Source organism: Atractosteus spatula, chromosome 23, assembly GCF_055471065.1.
Source record: "Atractosteus spatula isolate fAtrSpa1 chromosome 23, fAtrSpa1.hap1, whole genome shotgun sequence".
In the NCBI taxonomy this organism is placed as follows: domain Eukaryota; kingdom Metazoa; phylum Chordata; class Actinopteri; order Semionotiformes; family Lepisosteidae; genus Atractosteus; species Atractosteus spatula.
The window spans coordinates 15,983,683-16,001,218 of NC_142728.1; the positions used below are offsets into that span (position 1 = coordinate 15,983,683).

The 17,536-nt window shown below is 53.2% G+C and overlaps 1 protein-coding gene across 1 annotated transcript in view; it reads left to right on the forward strand.

Moving 5' to 3' along the window:
- Positions 1-6,987: 6,987 nt before the first annotated feature.
- cacna1ba (calcium voltage-gated channel subunit alpha1 Ba) overlaps positions 6,988-17,536 on the forward strand; it is a 158,861-nt gene continuing 148,312 nt past the window's right edge. Inside the window, exons 1-3 of the mRNA XM_088940316.1 lie at positions 6,988-7,247; positions 10,661-10,766; positions 12,577-12,716. Of these exons, the coding sequence (XP_088796442.1) occupies positions 6,988-7,247; positions 10,661-10,766; positions 12,577-12,716 (506 nt within the window). The remainder of the gene's footprint in view (positions 7,248-10,660; positions 10,767-12,576; positions 12,717-17,536) is intronic.

Genomic DNA, 17,536 nt, shown 5'->3' on the forward strand with positions numbered 1-17,536 from the left:
CGTGTGTTTTCCCGCTGTGAGAGGGTGGGACTGAACGGCCCGGTTTTTCCCAGCGCGGGTGGCGATCTCCGCGGATGGCGGCTGGGATCCAGTCCCCTCAAGGGAAGACCTCTCGGCAGGGCTCGGCGCTCAAAACATTTTCTGCCAGTTTAGCCTTAGTTTTCTTTTTTGTTTTCCAAGGAAAAACCCGTTGCATTTCTTGAGCAATGGCGATAAAGAGCATGTGTGAAACAAACCGAAGAACTGGAGGCATTGCTCTCGGACTCTCCCTTCTTTTGCATGTCTTTCAGAAGCAGTGTTGGTAATAAATTGATGTGCAATGCTGCAAGTATAGAGCCCCCTGTACTGGGGTATCCAGACCACTTGCCTGTATGAAGTGCACTGTTTCACACACACCCACAGCTAGTGCTGCTCTCAGACTCCTGAGACCTGCAACACCAAGCAACCCCATCCTGGTGCTGGAAGGCCTCAATCTCTTGAACTTGAACTTTATTGCCATATGTAACCGGTACAGGTACTGGTACAATGGAATTCTTACTGACGGAAAGTCTCTCGATTGTTAAACCAAGTGTAAAAACACAAAGTGCAGACAGTGCATCAAGACAATATACAAACAAACAGTAGACAATGTACGAGTAAACAAGTAAACAGTTTGAGGTTTTTGTTCCAGCTGAGCTCTTAAATTATGTGAAATTCGAGATTAATGAAGTTAAGATTGAGCCATCGGTTAAATTATTTTCTGCGACCATTTCTTGGGTTTCGAATAATCTCTCGCGCGTGTAGTATTACCAGTAAAATACAGCAGGTTAGAAAAACTTCCTACAGTTGCTCACATTTTAGTCGTTCTTAGTGATTTATAGACTTGTGTTAAATGCAACCTGGTCATACAATAATCCCAAACAGGAGGAGCTCTGTCACGTTCGCATTTCGCAAACAGGTCATTCTGATCATTAAAAATGTGTTCCACTGCTGATGAACCTCTCAAAACCAGGCCAAGTTGAATGAAGGGTTCAACACGTCTGACAAAGAGCTCAGCTGGAGTGAGAGAAGGGACACAGGAGTACCCCAGGGGCAAGGTTGGATTAAGCACCGCTTTAGAAGATACCCCAACAAGTAACTTTCCTCATCTTCATGCTCCTGCTGTGAGCCGACGGTGAGGTGCCAACAGGTTTGGAAAAGGTGGACCTCTGCAGTCTTGTTTTCCTGAGAACTTAGCAGTTTCAATGTAAAAGGGAACCTCCCAGTAGCAGGCAGGCACTCGAAGGGCATGTCAGCGGGCTTTTAGCTGTATAAACTATGTGATGATTGCTCCCTTCCTGATTACCAGGAGGAAGCAGCGAGCCCTTGCTTGCTGGGGAAGGGGAGGGCTCCGGTGTGGCTGGCTTGCCACAGCGGATCAGATACTCCGCAGGGCCACAGGGCACCAGGGCACCAGGGCACCGGTGGGGATATACGGCAGGGATCCGCGGGGACAGTCGTGTGGGACAGCTCGCTTCTGCAGCTCCAAGACAGGACAGCCTCCAGACAGGAAGTCACCCCCAGCGAGGCCGGAGCTCCGATGAGACGCACAAGATCGCACACAAAATGGGACGAAAGGCGGTCCACACTGGTGTACGGTAGGATACTGGCCGGCTGTGTGGCCATTACCCTATAGAACTTACTGAAACGAACAAAACTGCAGGTCCGGTAAGGTGGGGGGGGGGGGGGAGTTTCCGGCTGTTTTAATAACCGTCCCATTTGATCCTTTTCCTCTGATCTCTTGCTAAACACGCTCCCGCCCTGAGGTCATGACCTCTGCACTGGGCGCGGGGGGGGGGGGAGGGGTCGCTCGCACTGGAGCCTCTTTCCCGCTGCGGAAGTGACGCACGCCCGCCGCGACGCCGCTCGAGCGCGTTTTCCTAACGGCTCTTGGCGGTTCGGTTTGAGCCCGGATTCGCCCGGCGGCGTCGATGGCCGGTCAGGGGAGAGAGGGGCGTCTTATACCGCGGTTGAAAGACTGAGGAGGGGGGGGGGTTGACGGGCAAATAAGAGCGGAACACCGGAACCCAGAAGGAGGTGCGGTGAGGAAAAATTGCCCCCCCCCACCCCACGCCGGTTTTGCCGAGCCGGGCCCGACGTGTGTTTGTGTTTGCAGCGGTCCGCTCGGCTACGTTCAGCAGCTGGAGGATGCTCACGCTGGGCTCGGAGTACGGGTCGTGGTCTCAGTACCGGGGCTCCCCGGACTTGGAGCGCCAGCAGCCGCCGGTTCGGGGTGACGTTTCCGAGACGGACAGCCCCCCAGCGCCGGGGCCGCCCGACAGCCACTACAGCTCCGTCCTGCAGCTGAAGGCGGCGGCGGCGGGGCAGGCCCCGGGCGGCGAGGGTGTGGTGGAGAGCCACCGGGCGCAGCACGGCGAGCAGGCCAGCACGGGCGGGTAAGGCGGCCTTGTTTGTTTCAAGAAGAAAGTGACCTAAAAGACGGCTAACCGTCGCGGCTGTGAGGGCGAGAGGGAGGCGGGAGGCGGGCGGTGAGGTCGGGAGAGAACACGGGGCCGCTTTGCCATGTGGAAACTGGGAAATGAAACTTGAAAGTAGTCATGAAGCCGGGAAAGAAAATTTCCCCAACTCTCGCTGGTTTGCGCCCCAGTTTGTGCTGGGCTCGCCGAGTCTGACGCATGACCCCCCCCCCCCCCCTTTTAAATCTATAACTAAGACGAGCTTCGTACTTGTAAAACGGCAGCTCACCGCGCGTGCTTTTAAAAACGAGGACAACTGACGTTGCTGCGCCATTGCCGTAAACGTAAGACTTGACAGCGTGTCCTCGGCGGCTTTTATTGACGTGTGAGTAAATCCCCTGGAGAACGAGTCCGGTCGGTACAGGTGGGCACGCCGACTGCGTTTGGGGGGGGCAGGTGCTGTATGTTGTAGCGAACCCGTCACAGGAACAGCTCTCCATTCGCCCACAAAGCAGCAGCGAGCTCCTTGAGCTGGACACCTCACGGCATGCAGCCCCCCGTCTTCTCCGAGCTTTTTTCCTACATTATGTACTTTAAAAAGCTTAGAACCCGGCTTGAACGCGAATCGGACGTCCTGCAGCCCGGCAGCGCCGTCTGCAGTACCCCAAGATTGACGGAAGGGGGCGCGCACGCACACCTCAAGCGCCCCCTGCACCGCCGGCGTCACACGCCGAACCCAGAGGAACGGGGACATCTTGCTTGCCATTTCTGGCCAGAGAAGTGAAGAATGATGGACAAAAAAAAAATAATCCAAGGGTTAAAAAGAATTTAACATCCAGCAGAAAAATGTTTTGCAGTCTGGGTTCTTGAGTGCTCGTTTAAGTGCCTTGATCTGGAACTTGGTTCACCTGCTGCAAGATCCACAGAGACTCTTCGTGGAGCAGAAAGTCCGCTTAGGCAGCAAGTCTGACCCAGTACCTGTGATCCACACATCTACAGACCGTCGGTGTTAAAGCCCGCCCCTTTCAGACATACAGAACGAAGTGTCTGTAGCTTGATGGTTCTTTTCCACCCTGACTGAGTCCGGGTGGTCCGGTGGTTCATGAGAGCTGTGCCCTCACCCAGCTCTGCGTCTGACCCTCCCCTACTGCCCCTCTGCCCCAGGGCTCCAGCTGCCCACGGGGAGGTCAGGTGCTACTCCTGCCCGGCTCCTGTAGGGGTGGAAGGGGTGGAGTGCAGCGCCGGGTGCCTCCTCCATCGCTCGCACCCGAGTCCGGCTTGCGCGGTGCTGGGAGGAGACGGCCCATCGGGTCCCCGCCCCGCCGCACACCGCCCCCCGGCGAGCTGGCGTGGAGGAGGGTGAAGCCTCGCCCGCGTCGCTGGCGAGAGCCGTCGCGACCGTGGTTGCCATCGCAGGACCCGGCGTTGATGTTTGTTTCCCGAGCGCTTTCTGATTGCGGGGTGTTTGCTCAGAGGCGGGGCGGCGCCGGGTCTGTTCTTTGGTCCTGCGTGATCGCCACTGCGGCCGTTAAAGGGAACTACTTGTTAAATAATGTTTTCGTTTTTAATTCACAAGCCGCCCACCCCCGCACAGCGTCGCTACACAGGAAACTGGGGGCTAATAAACTGCTTGTTTGACTTTCCATCCTCAATAAGGCCTTAATTTAAAACAGAACAACCCCAGGTAAATGCATTATTAGCAAACCCATTACTTTGTGTTCCCGAACTGCTTCTGTTTTCTCCTGATTGCAGACTTCCTCCGGCTCCTCTTCCCTGAGACTGCCTGACTTCCTGTGAGCCCTGTTGCCCAGGCCTTTGCGTTGCAGGGCTGTGGTCCTCCCCCCTGTGAGGGCCCGTTGTCCTCCCTCTGCAGCCGAGCGCGGCTGTGCGCGTGCAGGGAAGGGCACAGGGCTGCCAGGTCTTAGTAGAGCTGGCCTGAACCCGAAACAGAGCAGAGCTCAGCCCACCGTTTAGGACAGAGGGAGCAGAAGGATGGATGTGAGGTTCTGTCTTTCCGAGGATGTTCCGGTAAATCCTTCCTGCCTGGCGCAGTGTCGTGTCGCCTCTCAGGCACGGCCATGTCTGAGGCAAGACGGTTTCACCGTCGCCATGGGATACGGCCAGCCGCGGAGACAGGAAATGAGAGATGGGGGCGGGGGGGGGAGTCTCAACAAAACCGAGGCCGTGACATTGGCTTTCTGTCTACGACAGAAATGCGCAGACCGATGCTTGCTCTCCTGCTAAAATAAGGGTTAACATGATAAAGCCTCTACTTCACATACTTTTTTTTTTGTCCGTGTGTTTTGTGTTTGTGCGGGTTTTGCTCTCGTTTAACGAACGCAGGAGCCTTTGCGGTTGCGATGTTGCGCTGGGAGGCGAACCTGTTTACCCCCCAGTGTGAGATCGCACCCATTTTGAAGCGAATGGTGTTCGGTCCCCCCTCCACAGCCCCGCCCGCGGCTGTAACGCACAGCTTTTTAAATCGCACCCCCAGAGTCACTGGAGCAGATCAGGAGCGATGGGGGTGTGATCATAAAAACACGCAGGTTACAGACCAGAGGCGGCTGGTAGTTAGAGACTGATTGACCTCTGGGTCTTCTCCAGCTGACCCCGGGCTGCAGCCTGCGCGGGCGGCTGGGAAGGGCCTCGGGGGCCCGGAGCCTCGGTGCCTCGGTGGGGTTGTGCTGCTCTGCGGTGTTCCCAAGTCCAGGTCTCCTTCCCGAACTGGATCGGTTTAAAAGCCGCGAAGGAAACTTCGTTTTCGCGTAGCTGTTTGAAAGGTGAAAACCCCCAATGCTGGACCGAGACCCCCAAATTAGTTTGACTTGCAGTCAACCGCAGACACCGACTCGAGTTCTGTGCAGTTGTTCAGGTACGTTTTTCACTGCCAGTAGTTCCACTGGAGGGGTTGCAGTAAAGCGCTCTGTGCTATCACTGAAAAGGGGAATATTTAAGTTCTGTAGTGTTGCTCGCTGACGGTAGCACAAGGAACAAGCAGTAGAGAACAGACTGTCGAACGTACCCTAGAAAAATATACATCGCCTTTCCGATTGTGAAATGTGATTTATTAGCCTAACTTCAATAGAGGTTCGACCCACTTGGGAAAGGCTATTCAGTAGTCGAGTGCGCCAGTTTTTTTTATGATGTCCAGGACACTAAGGAACTATGGAGACGAACTAAATATACTGAAAACGGCCTCAGGCATCATCCTTCCTCCGGCCCTGACTTCCCGAGGGGTGTTTTGGAGTCGCGGGAGCGCGGGCGAGTTACACGAGGTGCGCTCCCCCGCGGGCAGTGCGCGCTCATGCCCGTGGTCCCGCGGTCACGCCCCGGCCCAGGTGGCCCGGGAACCCGGTTCCCCGGGACCGGGGCGCTGCTCGGGGAGGCGTGATCTGCAGCCTGGCCGGCAGGCGGACTCGCCTTGTGGAGACGCGTCTCCCGTTCAAGTCTCCGGCGGGGCTGCGGGCGAGCGGGTACACGCATGCAACAAAGAAAAAAAGAAACACTGCGCGCAGAGCACCCCTTTTACCCCCCGGCCCTCCTGCACTCCTGCACCCCTTCTCCCGCGAGCCGGAGCCCCGAGGAGAGGAGTCCGCGGCTCCCCCAGGAGCGGACCCGCATGGCGCCCGTCACAGGTCGCGCTGCAGAAAGGGGAAAAAAAAGACACTTTTCACCGTGGTTTGCTGAAGTGAGATTAAAAATAGCCCTGAATAGACCTGGAGCAACTGAGTTTCTTCCTCGGCACCACGCTGGGGATAGCGGTACAGGTGGATCTGCTCCGCTGATAGGCTAATTACAGTCACATGCTGGCTCATAAGGGGCCGGCGCCGTGGAAATCGGTTACAATTCATGTTGCCATCGAGCGAGAGAGACGCAGCCCTGGGATTTTTTTTGTTTTTTGTTTTCTTTGATTTTTTTTTGAGGGGAGGTGTTTGTGCCTATGCGAAGGGACAGCGGTTTGCTGACAAAAAAAAAAATGCACTTTAGATCAAACGGCAGCAAATAGGCAAACGGCTTGGGCGTCTGGAATCTGGAATCTCGGCTTCTCCGCTGTTCTTGCGATCATTTGCTACGGCGTTCAGTCAGTCAGTCGGTCGGTCGGTCGGCGCGTCTTGGAGGAATAAAAGCATGTTTTATGGACGCGGGCTGTTCTCGGAGGCAGACCGGGAGGGCGCTGGAAGGGCCGTCTTCACTAGTCTGGGCTTTCAGGACTGCTAACTGGACACGGGGTTACAGCTGCACTGGGGGGAAATGAAAAACTGAAACTCGCCCCCCTCCCTCCCACCCCCTGTATTGTCTACGGGATGGAAGGAAAGTAAACACGGACAAGAAAGTTTTGATTTAAAAAAAAAACCCACAAAGTAGAACCGACGGAAAAGGGACCTGTTTTTCTCTGCCAAAAATCACGCTGCATGCCACAGGCGCGCACACGCAGTGCGAAGCGAACTCCTGTCCGGGAATAAAGCGTGTGTGTGTGTGTGGTGATGCTTCTTCCCTCCGTGCTCTCTGATGTCAGTTTGGATTCCAGCTCTCGGATCTGTGCGTTTCTAGAATGGCTCGCTTCGGAGACGATCTTCCTACCCGCTATGGAGGCGGCGGTCCAGCGGGCGCTGGGCGAGGAGGCAGCCGGCAGGGAGGCCCGCCGGGCGGCCCGAGGATGTACAAGCAGTCGATGGCCCAGAGAGCCAGGACCATGGCCATTTACAACCCCATCCCCGTCAAGCAGAACTGCTTCACCGTCAACAGATCCCTGTTCATCTTCAGCGAAGACAACGTCATCCGGAAATACGCTAAAAGAATAACCGAGTGGCCATATCCTTTCCCGAGTTTGAACGACTGTGGCGTGGCTGCGGGGAGTGTGTGTGTGCGCGTGTGGGGGGGGTATTTTTTAATTAGTTTTTTTTTCCTTTTGCCAAAATAACACCGTCTTTCCTTCGGCCTGGCCCTTACCCGGAGCTCCCCGCTCAGACGCACGGTGCGGGCGGGCTCAGGAGGAGACCTGCAGTTGTGCACGAAGTTCGCCGTGTTACAGCCGCCTGCCAGCCCTAGCGGCTGCTGTTGTGGTTCACTGCTGATGTCTGATTCGTGAAATAATGCAATGGGGGTTTGTTTCGGATCCCCCCACCCCGGGGCGTGAGGCTGGGGACACGGGGCCGGTGCCGCTGTCAGGGTGGTGCCCCGGGTCGGGGCCGGTGGGCTTTCTGTCCCCGCCCTGCCGCTGGAGCTCACGCCAGCTCCCTGCTCTCCTAGGCTCTCTCTCTTGCCCGAGATGGTGCTGACTGAGGTCAGCCCTGTGGTGGCCGGAGAGGGGCTGCAGGCTGCGCGCCCAGCCGGCGGGGAGGCCGTTGTCGCGAGTACCGGAGCGGCTCCTAGCAACCGGGACAGGGACAGAAGCGGGAGCAGCCGAGCCCGGCACCTCTCCCGGGGTCTGGTTCCCTTGGCTAACAGGCTCACGGGAGAGGAGAGCGAGGAGGGCTAACTGCTCGACTCCTGGTTATTGCACTGGCAACTAGTCGGGCACTCGTCAGATCCGCCGCCTGCATGGAGTGAGACAAACACCCCAGTGGCCATAAACACGCCCTGGCTTCCTGACCGCGTCGAGGTGGAACCTCGGTTGCGCATTTTTACTGTCACCACGTCAAGCACTGTCTAGGGAAGAGAGAGCGCCGGCTGGTTTCATTCACTAGACCTCGCCGAATCGTGCGTTAGGTCCCGCTTCACGTGGGGGCGATTGCAAAGCGGTCGGGTGGCGACCCGTGCACAGCGCCCCCCCTCTGCAGCGCGCCGGCTCGCGTGTGCGGTGCAGGAGAGGGCAGGAGGAGGCAGAAGCCGTGCCGTCTTGTACGTGAGCGGACACTCGCTCAGACGCACAGCGCTTCCCGCGGAGGGACTCGCGGAGCTCCTGCTGTCGTCACCGCGAGGAGCCGGCGCGCGACCCCTCGCGCCCCCCCCCCCCCACTCCCGTCCTCCTGAGGGCGCGCGCCGCGGAGGAGCCTCGGGCTCGAGCGGCGGCGTCGCGCGGCCCGCCCGCGGCCGGCGCCCTCTCCATGGTCCTGAACTTCGCCCACGCGCCTCGGCCCCTCGCGGCGGCGAAATGGCAAAACCCAGCGCGAGCGCCGGGGCCGCCTCATAAACACTGCCAGACACCAGGTTCCTGTGCGTGGGAGTGGGAGTCTGTGGAAAGTGCAGATCGATTCCTTGCACCGTCAGACGGCAGACATTTATTAGACGTTAACTTGAGCCAAGTCACGAAAGCCCAGGGAGGCACGGCTGTTTGGACAGATAAATGAATTCTGGATCGGGGCAGAGAGAGTCTAAAACGCGAAGAGAGTACAGCGTGCCTTTAACAGTCTCCTCCTTGAGGGGCGATTCCGTTAAAAGTGACTGACAAGCTGTCGTTTGCCGTTTCACTTCCTTAAATCCGGCTAGCGGCGCTCTCGGCTCCCCTGGAAATAAGCCCCCGTGGGGCGGCGAGGTATCGGTCGTCTTTTGCCCCCTGCACCCCTCCAGAAGGAAGGACGTCCCCCATCCGGACTCGAAATAATATACAAACTCGCAACCAGTCGCTCTTCATGATTCTTTGCATTGATCAGATTTTTGATTGATTGCTAGAAGCAACATGAAGCATTTTTACTCGGGAGAAAAATGGAAGTTAGAAAGCGATTATGGAGTCCCAACTTTTATTAATGGTCTCATAGACTTCATCTATTAGTGGTTTTGGCTTCAGTGGAGCTTTTGATAAATTGTCTTATTTAAATGTGAATGCTGTGTTTCGCTGCTTTGCCTGTTAACTGTTGTGCAGTGAAAGTTTGGAGCTGAAAGAGTGACCTGCAGAGGCACACGATCAAGATAAAGGAGTGGCTTTCTCCTTGCGAGAAAGGGAGGGTGACATGTCTCAAGAGGGTAAGTCCCTTCACGTGCATCACCCTCGGCCCCAGCAGGCCCTGCGCCCTGAGCTCGGTGCTCCACGCTCGCGAGAAGAAGGATCGCAGGTGACTAACTGTTGCAGAGAACAGCAGATGAGTGTGCATCCTCACGAGGAGACTGCTGTTCAGTCTCTGTCGATACATCTGATTCTTGGCGAGTTTCTTAATGATCAGTGCAGCAAAACAGGGTGGGGGGGAGGAGGGAAGGGCCCTGGCTTTCCTTCTCTCTCTGCTTCCTCCCTCCCTTGCCAAGAGTCGTGCGCTTGCGGGCCCCTGCGGGTCCGAGCGCGGCCGCACGCAGCTGCTGGTCCCCTCCCGGAGGAAGGACAGCCCAAAGGCACTGGCTTGTGACCGACAGACCCTCCTCGCACCACTTCCTGTCTCTGTGCTTGATAGGGGCTTTCAATCCAGTCTCTTGGCTGGTTGGTTTGACTGGCTGTGTGTCCAGACAGCTGCTGTTTAGCTTGTGCCTGTTTTCTCCGCTCCTGCAGCCCCTCCAGCAAAGAAGAGACTCCGTTTCATTCTCTTCCCCTGTGTGCCGGGTGTGGCTCGGGCATCTCAAGAGCCTCTTCCGGAGGGAATGGAGAAGGGTGGGGGGGCGCCGATTCCCTGTGGGATGTCTGGGACAGGGGGTGGCTGAAGTGTCTGAGCTGATAAAGGCTGGAGCGGGGCTGGGATTCATCGGGAGACTCATTCGAATTTCCAAGCCGTCACTGAAGACACATATGCAGAACGTAATTCAGCTAATTAAAACTGCACCAAGTGTTATTTAACTTTAAGTCTTTGGTGAGCTCCCCTGTGCTGCGGAGACCCACTTATTAACGGCGAGCTCTTTTTACACAGCCCTCTTGAAAAGAGGGTGAAGTCTGCCCGGTGTTTGCCCAGGCCCCTTGCCTGGCCGCGTGACCTGCGTGCGAGCGCGTGGCGTCGTGAGGTCGGGAAGTGACGCACCCGGCGGCGCTGAGAGGTCGAAGGTCGGCGCCGGCTCTTCGGCAGGCTCGGAGCGGGGCGTTTGTCAGCCATGGGAATGTGTCCTTCCCACAGACTGTCGAGACGCTGGACGAAGGGAAGACTGTGCTAATTTCAGAAACCCGGGAGGATATTGAGAAAGCAGTCAGAGCTTGAGGAAAAAAAACGCTATTATTTAGAATTGCTCACATTCTTCCCTTCCTGCCTTTTTATTGCTGTGTGTTGTTGGCTGCTGTCTGTGTGTTTTATGTCCCTGGTTTGGCTCTTCTCAAAGCGCAGCCATGCTGTGTAGTCGCTTCTTGAGCTTGTTGCCTTCCTTGACCAGCACACTCCATTTGAATACATGATCCTAGCCACCATCATCGCCAACTGCATCGTGTTGGCTCTGGAGCAGCACCTGCCCTCTGGAGACAAGACTCCCATGTCCGAGAGACTGGTGAGTAACTCTGCTGCCGTTTCCACACAGCACTTGATTTATGATTTTTCTTTTCCTCTGAAGCATTTACATTATAATGAAAAAGTGTTTCAATGGGGTTGTTTTCTATACAAAAGTATGATTTCTCATTGTGGCTGATAATTTGTTTTCTAAACATTTTTTGTGAATCATGATAATATCTATGGCTTTATCTATTGATGTGGCTTTTTATGATTTCCCCTGGGGAGGGGAACTGAGGAGGCCATCCGCCTCTTGTTAATATATAAAGAGAAAATACATTCTAATAAATACTCCCAGATCTATTAGAATATTTGTTTGCTGAAAGTCATGGTTAGTGGCACAAATTGAGGGCTGTGTATTAATCAGTTCAGCCCTTTTCTACAGTAATGGTTTTTTAACGTGAGGGACAGAGGGATGTGTCTTTCCTTGGGGGTAGTGCCACCCCTTTGGAGCAGAATACCACTACATCAGTGCAGCGACACAGATGTTGCCTCTTGAGGCCTCTTTGCTTTTTCTACTATGGCTGGAACTTCGTAATGCATGTAATAGTCTTTCTGTTTACGGTGTTTGCTTTTGCTTTGGGCATGGGCTTTAATTTACTGTATGTACTCTTGATACGTGCAGTGTAGTGTGAAAGTCTTAGACTTTCTCTTTTTCATGCAGAAACCACAAGTCTGTGACACATTTCTGTCTGACACCTGACAAAGGCTCAGCAGCCGAAACATTTTCTTCTTACTGCAATTCAGTGTTGAATTAACCTTTACCTCTTCCTTGGCATCCAACACACAGCGACATGGCTCCCCACTTGGATCTCTTCAGTGTGTCTTGATAGCTTTCAGGGCACTGCGTCTTTCTCCCAGAAGTACCAGGCAGACAGAAAAGGGCACCAGTGAAAGTCCATAAATAAAATAAGAGCATTTTTATATCTGTACATAATAGATACCGAGAATCTCCACCATCACTTGTTCTCCTATAAGGTTTCGTCTTGGTTCAACATGTAGTACTGGAATTACATCACAAGACTTAGTGTCTCCTCCTTTAAATAGCAGAGCCAGTTATTTTGAGTACCTTCCTTGTCAATGTGATTATCAAATTGCTCTCATTTCCTCCCACCTGCCAGAGATTTGCTGACTTTGACTGGCTTCTCACCTGTCCCGTTCCTTGGGGGGGGGAGTTCCCGATGGGATTTTGTATGGAGAGGGAGGGGGGAGGGGGGGGTCTGTCCCTGCTGTTCGGCAGGGTTAATAGGGTTAATGTCTCTAAATCTCCAGCTTGACGAGTGTATGCATTGGTGACCTTTGTAATATGGTATATAATTTTTATTCTTTGCTACGGCGATTTTCACTGTCTTTTGCATTAACTAACTTTCTCTTCAGATGTTGCGGGTTTTATTGACCCTGTGTGTGAATAACTTGGGGCAGCAAACTAGCCTCCCCTGTCTCGGGTTTTACCGTCTGCAGCATGTTATCCAGAATGTGTTTGTTTTTATTTCAACTCCGAAACAGTCGCAGTGTGCGTGCAGATGTGGTCAGAATAAGATTACAAAAGCGAAACGCTAACTGGTGTCGTCTTCTACGAGGAGCTGAGGTGGGTAAAGCCTGCAAGGCATTAAATGGCCATGCAGTGGGAGTCTAGTCGGCTTCCCTGGGTCGTTCCAAGTGTTGATATTGTGCTCCGCAGCTGTTTGCGTCTCAGCTGTCGAAGTGGAGGAGACGCAAAGACAAACTCTACTCCACCAGGCTCAATTCCTCGTGCACTTTTCATTCAACGACGACAAAACCCTTTTCCTCTCCTTCCCCTTACCTTGCAGGACGACACGGAGCCCTACTTTATTGGAATATTTTGCTTTGAAGCCGGCATAAAGATCATCGCCCTTGGGTTTGTGTTACATAAAGGCTCGTACCTCCGGAACGGCTGGAATGTAATGGATTTCGTGGTCGTCTTAACGGGGTAAGTCCTGCAGAAGTCACGTGTGGGGCTTGTGGCCAGAAGATGGCGTGGGGCCGTGCTTGAGTTCGAGAGAGTCCGTGCTGTGGTTGGGCGGGATATTGGCAGGTAACAGGCGACATCTTAAGGTCACAGTAGTAGAGATGCAACAGAGAAATGGGTTCTTGAGTTGTGTTTTCTAATGAGGAGATATTTGGAGTTTCATGTTGGGCTTCAGGGTCTGGAAGTTGTGATATGACATGATTAGTTCATGTTTGAGTTGTCAACGCTGTGTACATTGAAATTCCACAGTACCTGTTAACACAAGGCTCTTGCTTCCCTATAAAACGCTGTCCATTCAAGACAGGACAGTGTCAGGTCAGCTGGGGAAGAACTACAAACTGCCTGCTTTATACAGAAGGGTTAAAATCCCAAGAGAAAGTGACTCCAGAAGACATTGGATGGCTTTGTTTTCCATTTTTCTCACTGATGTCATCAAATGTGACTGTGACGGTATACAGACGCAGAGTGTTAGAATTGTACACATACGGGCTTGAGAGATCACTGGCTGATCAGGTGCTGTGTTAATAATAACTGCAGTCGGAGTTTAAGTTCATGCACAGAGGCTGTGTGCAGCAAGCACTGGGGGTGTAAAAGGACTGCGAGTCTCTCTGAAGGACCAGCCAGCAGGAGCACTGGTTTGCTCCGCGCCGGGAGGGTCCAGAGGTTTCGGAGCGGTTTCAGGGAGCGGAGCTGGCAAGGTGATCCCCTCCCCCCCTGGCCCCCCGCCCCCCCCCCCCCCGTCCCCGTGAGCGTTCGCTCAAGATGAGGAGACTGAAGATGCGTTTCAGTTTTTTCTTCCTCGCGCTGCCTGTGCCGCTTTCCCCTGTGTCAAACTGTGACGCGCTAATGGCTGGGGCGCTGATTGCAGAGCATCAGTTGAGCGGTGCTGAGACAGCGGAGGAGGTGTGCTGGGCAGCAGGAGCAGAACAAAGGCCTACACGCCCTTTTCCAGGGCCAGTACCACAGGTCGCTGTTGCAGGTTCGCGGGCTCTGCTCTTCCACTGCGGACGAACTGTGCACACTTCCAGGCGTGTGCCGGGGGGAGTCGCCGCCTGTCGCTGATGCGAAGCCGCGTCCCCTGCCGCGCAGATGCACTCCTGCCGGGTCTCCTGAGGCCTGGCAGGTTGGCTGTAAACAATGAGCCCTCTGCTTTATTTAGCCCGAGACCTGGGCTGCAGCGATGCACCTGAGATGGGCGTCTCTTGCCTTCTCTCGCGGGGGGGGGGCAGGCGCTCGTACAGCACGGCACCTCCCTGCTGTGCTGTTCTGAGGGATGTGATCATCCTTCCTGTTTTTACCCTACGCACTCGCGTGCCGCTGTGCGGAGTTCGCGGTGACGGTTGGCGTCTATTTCATGGCGAGTGGGGTGAAGTTTGCAGCCCGTGGGGGGAAAAAAAGATGTTCTTGGGGTTCGTGACCCGGGACGGTGGCAGATTTCACGGTGTACGGCCATTCATGCACCCCCCTCCCCCCCCGGCCTGACCGCAAGTCAGTGTTTCAGACGCAATGAAATGACCAGGGGGCCATTAGCTCTCAGTGGCTTGGTTCCTGTTTGCGATCTGTCCCGTTCAGTGTTTCATTTATTACCCTGTAACAAAGCGAGAAAAGAATGGAGGCTTCAGGAACTTTTGGGACAGGAGGGCCGTTGTCTTTTTTGTCTTTTCTTCCTCTGTGCTGTTTGTTTTCATCGCTTCTGCAGTACGAGTATCTCCGTGTGTCGCTGTGCTCTGTGGAATTAAAAATGAGTCGACTGACAGCCTGAGGGAACTGTTCAGGCTTGCACGGTTTTAGAAGCCATTTGATTTTAAAACTGAATGGGTTCTATATGGTTTAAAGACTGCTAGGGGGGGGAAACCACTTGGTCTCCTAAAATTTAGAATAGAGGAGGGAAAAAAAGCAAAAGAGAGGCTCTGTTGGTATCCACTTCTAAAACAATAAGCAGCTGGTCTCATGCCCAGTGAGGGTGGTAAGAAATGGACCGGATCTGGAGTTATACCCACCGATTTTTTGTCACTGAATAGAGACAAGGAGGATTTCAGTTATTTAGGAGAAATAAGGCTTGCGGTATTGGTTTATGTAGCTGTGGTGGTGGGATCCTTCTTGAATTCGGATCTTGATTATTAAATTTGAGAAAGATGTTCCAAGCTAGCCTGACATGAAAGTAATTAAACCCCACGGAGGTATATGAGGCTTATTAAAAAACGGCAGCTCGGTAATGATATCAACGCCATATGACAGTGAATAATTGACCTCCATATTAAAAAACAAGTCTAAAGCGCCTGATGGAACATTTTGTGCTGCCTCTGCCGTTTAGAATATCAACCTGAAACTGAATCATTTTCCTAAGCGCTGAGGTTTCCTTCAAAAGATATTACGATAATTAGCATTGACTCATCTGGGAGTAATTCGGCCATTTAAATGAAGGCTAAATAAGATGGCCTTTTGATATTTCAGTTCAAATTGCGTTTTTTGGTTTTCAGATCTTTTTAGAACCGATTTTTAATTTTTTTTTTTTATCCCGCCAGGCAGTTCCAATTGTGTGAAGACAAAATCAGCTGCTGCCCATCTGTTCTAGCCTGGGCAGGAGAAGTGAATTCGGTTCTGCTGTACAGTAAATGCCATCTTCCCTAGTTTTTAATTCTGGTGGTAGATGCTGAGTATCTGAGCATCCGGAGCCAAGAGCAACCTGAACAGGGAAGGCGGGTTGTGAGCAAGTGTTACTCTTAACAGCTTCTGTCTGCACTTCAGAAGCAGCACCTGATCGGTAAAGAAAGCAAACAGGGAAGCACTTGTTTCAGCCAGCTGTCGTTCGGCTTGCCTTTGAAAGCCGGTGTCAGAGGTAACGTGCGTCTCTGGCTGGTTTTTGATCAAAGCCCCCCTAGTTTGAAAGTTGATTCAGACCAAACCTGCTTTAATTAAACTCCATCGACCAATGTAGTGCCGTGATCTCAGTCTGCTCTCTTAGCCGCGCCCCTGTTGACTCCTGGGCTGTGCTGTGTTGTTTGGCGATAGAAGTGGCCTAAAAAATGGCGTGACTCAAAGATGGATCGTAGCCTCTTCACGATCATCGTTGGTACTTGCATTTATGCTCTGTTCTTGTGATCTTCTGTCTGAATTTGTGTGAGCTTGTAACAATTAGTACAAAGTGTTAGAGAAACAACTCTTTCAGGGGGGAAAAAACGCTCTTTAGTGTATATCGATGTGTTTATGTGACAGGCCATTAAGAGCCAGAGTGAGAGCAGAGCTCTTTTAAAATCTCACCGTTTTTCTTCGCCATTAACACTCTGTACCGCAAGGCTGAGGACTATGGAGGACAGGTCTGTGTTGTTCAGTGAGTCTCAACTCTGCAGTTTTAAAGCTCTCTCAGCTCGTCTACGTGCTTCACTGCCCACAAGACACAGTTGGTCATTCAGACAGGACGCCCCTGCTTTTGGTAATTAGATATTCTGCTTTCTTAATGAAAGAGGTCAGATTGTTTTCCTCCTCCGGGCAGCGAAAGACCTTTAATCTGCCCCAATAAGACATTAGGTGCTGCTAATAAGAAAATAAATTTGGCCTTCTGTGCTTCCACCCAGATCAATAACATATTGAGCCAAACCAAGAGGGTAATAGATTCGCAACTGTGCAAAGATTCTTCTTTTTGTCCTAGAAGAGCAGTGCTACCTCTTTCTCCTCCCTCATCCTCCTCCTTCTCTTCATCTTTCTCTGTCACCTGTAGAACAGAACTGCATCTCTGTGGGGAAAGGAGGTGATTTCAGGTGGCTGATGAGGTTGAGACCGAGCAGCAATCTTTGTCTTGTCAGGCAAAGTTTTGTTTAAACCCGTTAAACTTGAAGGAGTTGCTTAGTGAAACGGCGCCGCTTCCTTTCCAGAAATGAGTCTCTTTTTGAAGAGTGCCAGCGTGAGCGTTCTCCTTTTCATTCACTTGTTCCTGCTTTCCAGCTGATTTGAAATATAATACAATAAGCCTGAAGCATTCTGCTACAGCTTTCATTTCATCACTGCCTGGGAAAGGCATGGCTTGTATTGATCGTGATTCCCTCTGGATTTTTTAGCACAGGTCTGAAATCGGTTACATAATAGGTATCAGACTTTATTTAATTGCTGAAAGCAGACCTTTGAACAAAACTGCATTTTTAAATAGTTCAGGAGTTGAGTCTTTCCAAACGGGGCCTGCAGGAACTCGGCAGGAGGGAGGGAGCCACGGGTGATCTGCGTAATCCGGCCCGGAGCAGCACCTGGAACTGAAATGGGGGTGCAGTGTTGGGAATTTCTGGCATTCCTGTCATCAGCTGTCAGTTTTGTAAGGAATACAGGTTGGTTGTTAAAGGTGTCTTGATCATTGCCTGCGGGGAAAGCTTGAAAACTCAGGCAGTTCTTTGGAAGGCCCAGTGAGGGCCCTTTATCTTTCACTTGGATTCTGTTGCCTTCCTGCAAGCAACGGTGCTTTGACTGGACACGGGTGATGAGGCGGTCTCACCTGGCAGGTGTGGAGAAAAGGGAATACGGGAGAGCCGAGCCGAGGTCGCCCCGCCTGTTCTGAGAACGGCAGCTGTGTGAGCTGGGGTCGCCGGGGTCACTGGAGTCGCTGGGGACTGGACTGGGTCCTCTCAGCTGGACCCACCAATGCTCCAGTCAGCGATGACTCAAGGGTTCGTGAAAGACTCCAGCGAGAGACGCCACAGATCTGCGGCACAATGTGAACACCAGGCGACGGGGGGGGGGGTCCAAGTGTGACGGACTGGGCAGCGGTGTCTGTGAGCTAACGAGTTCCACATGTA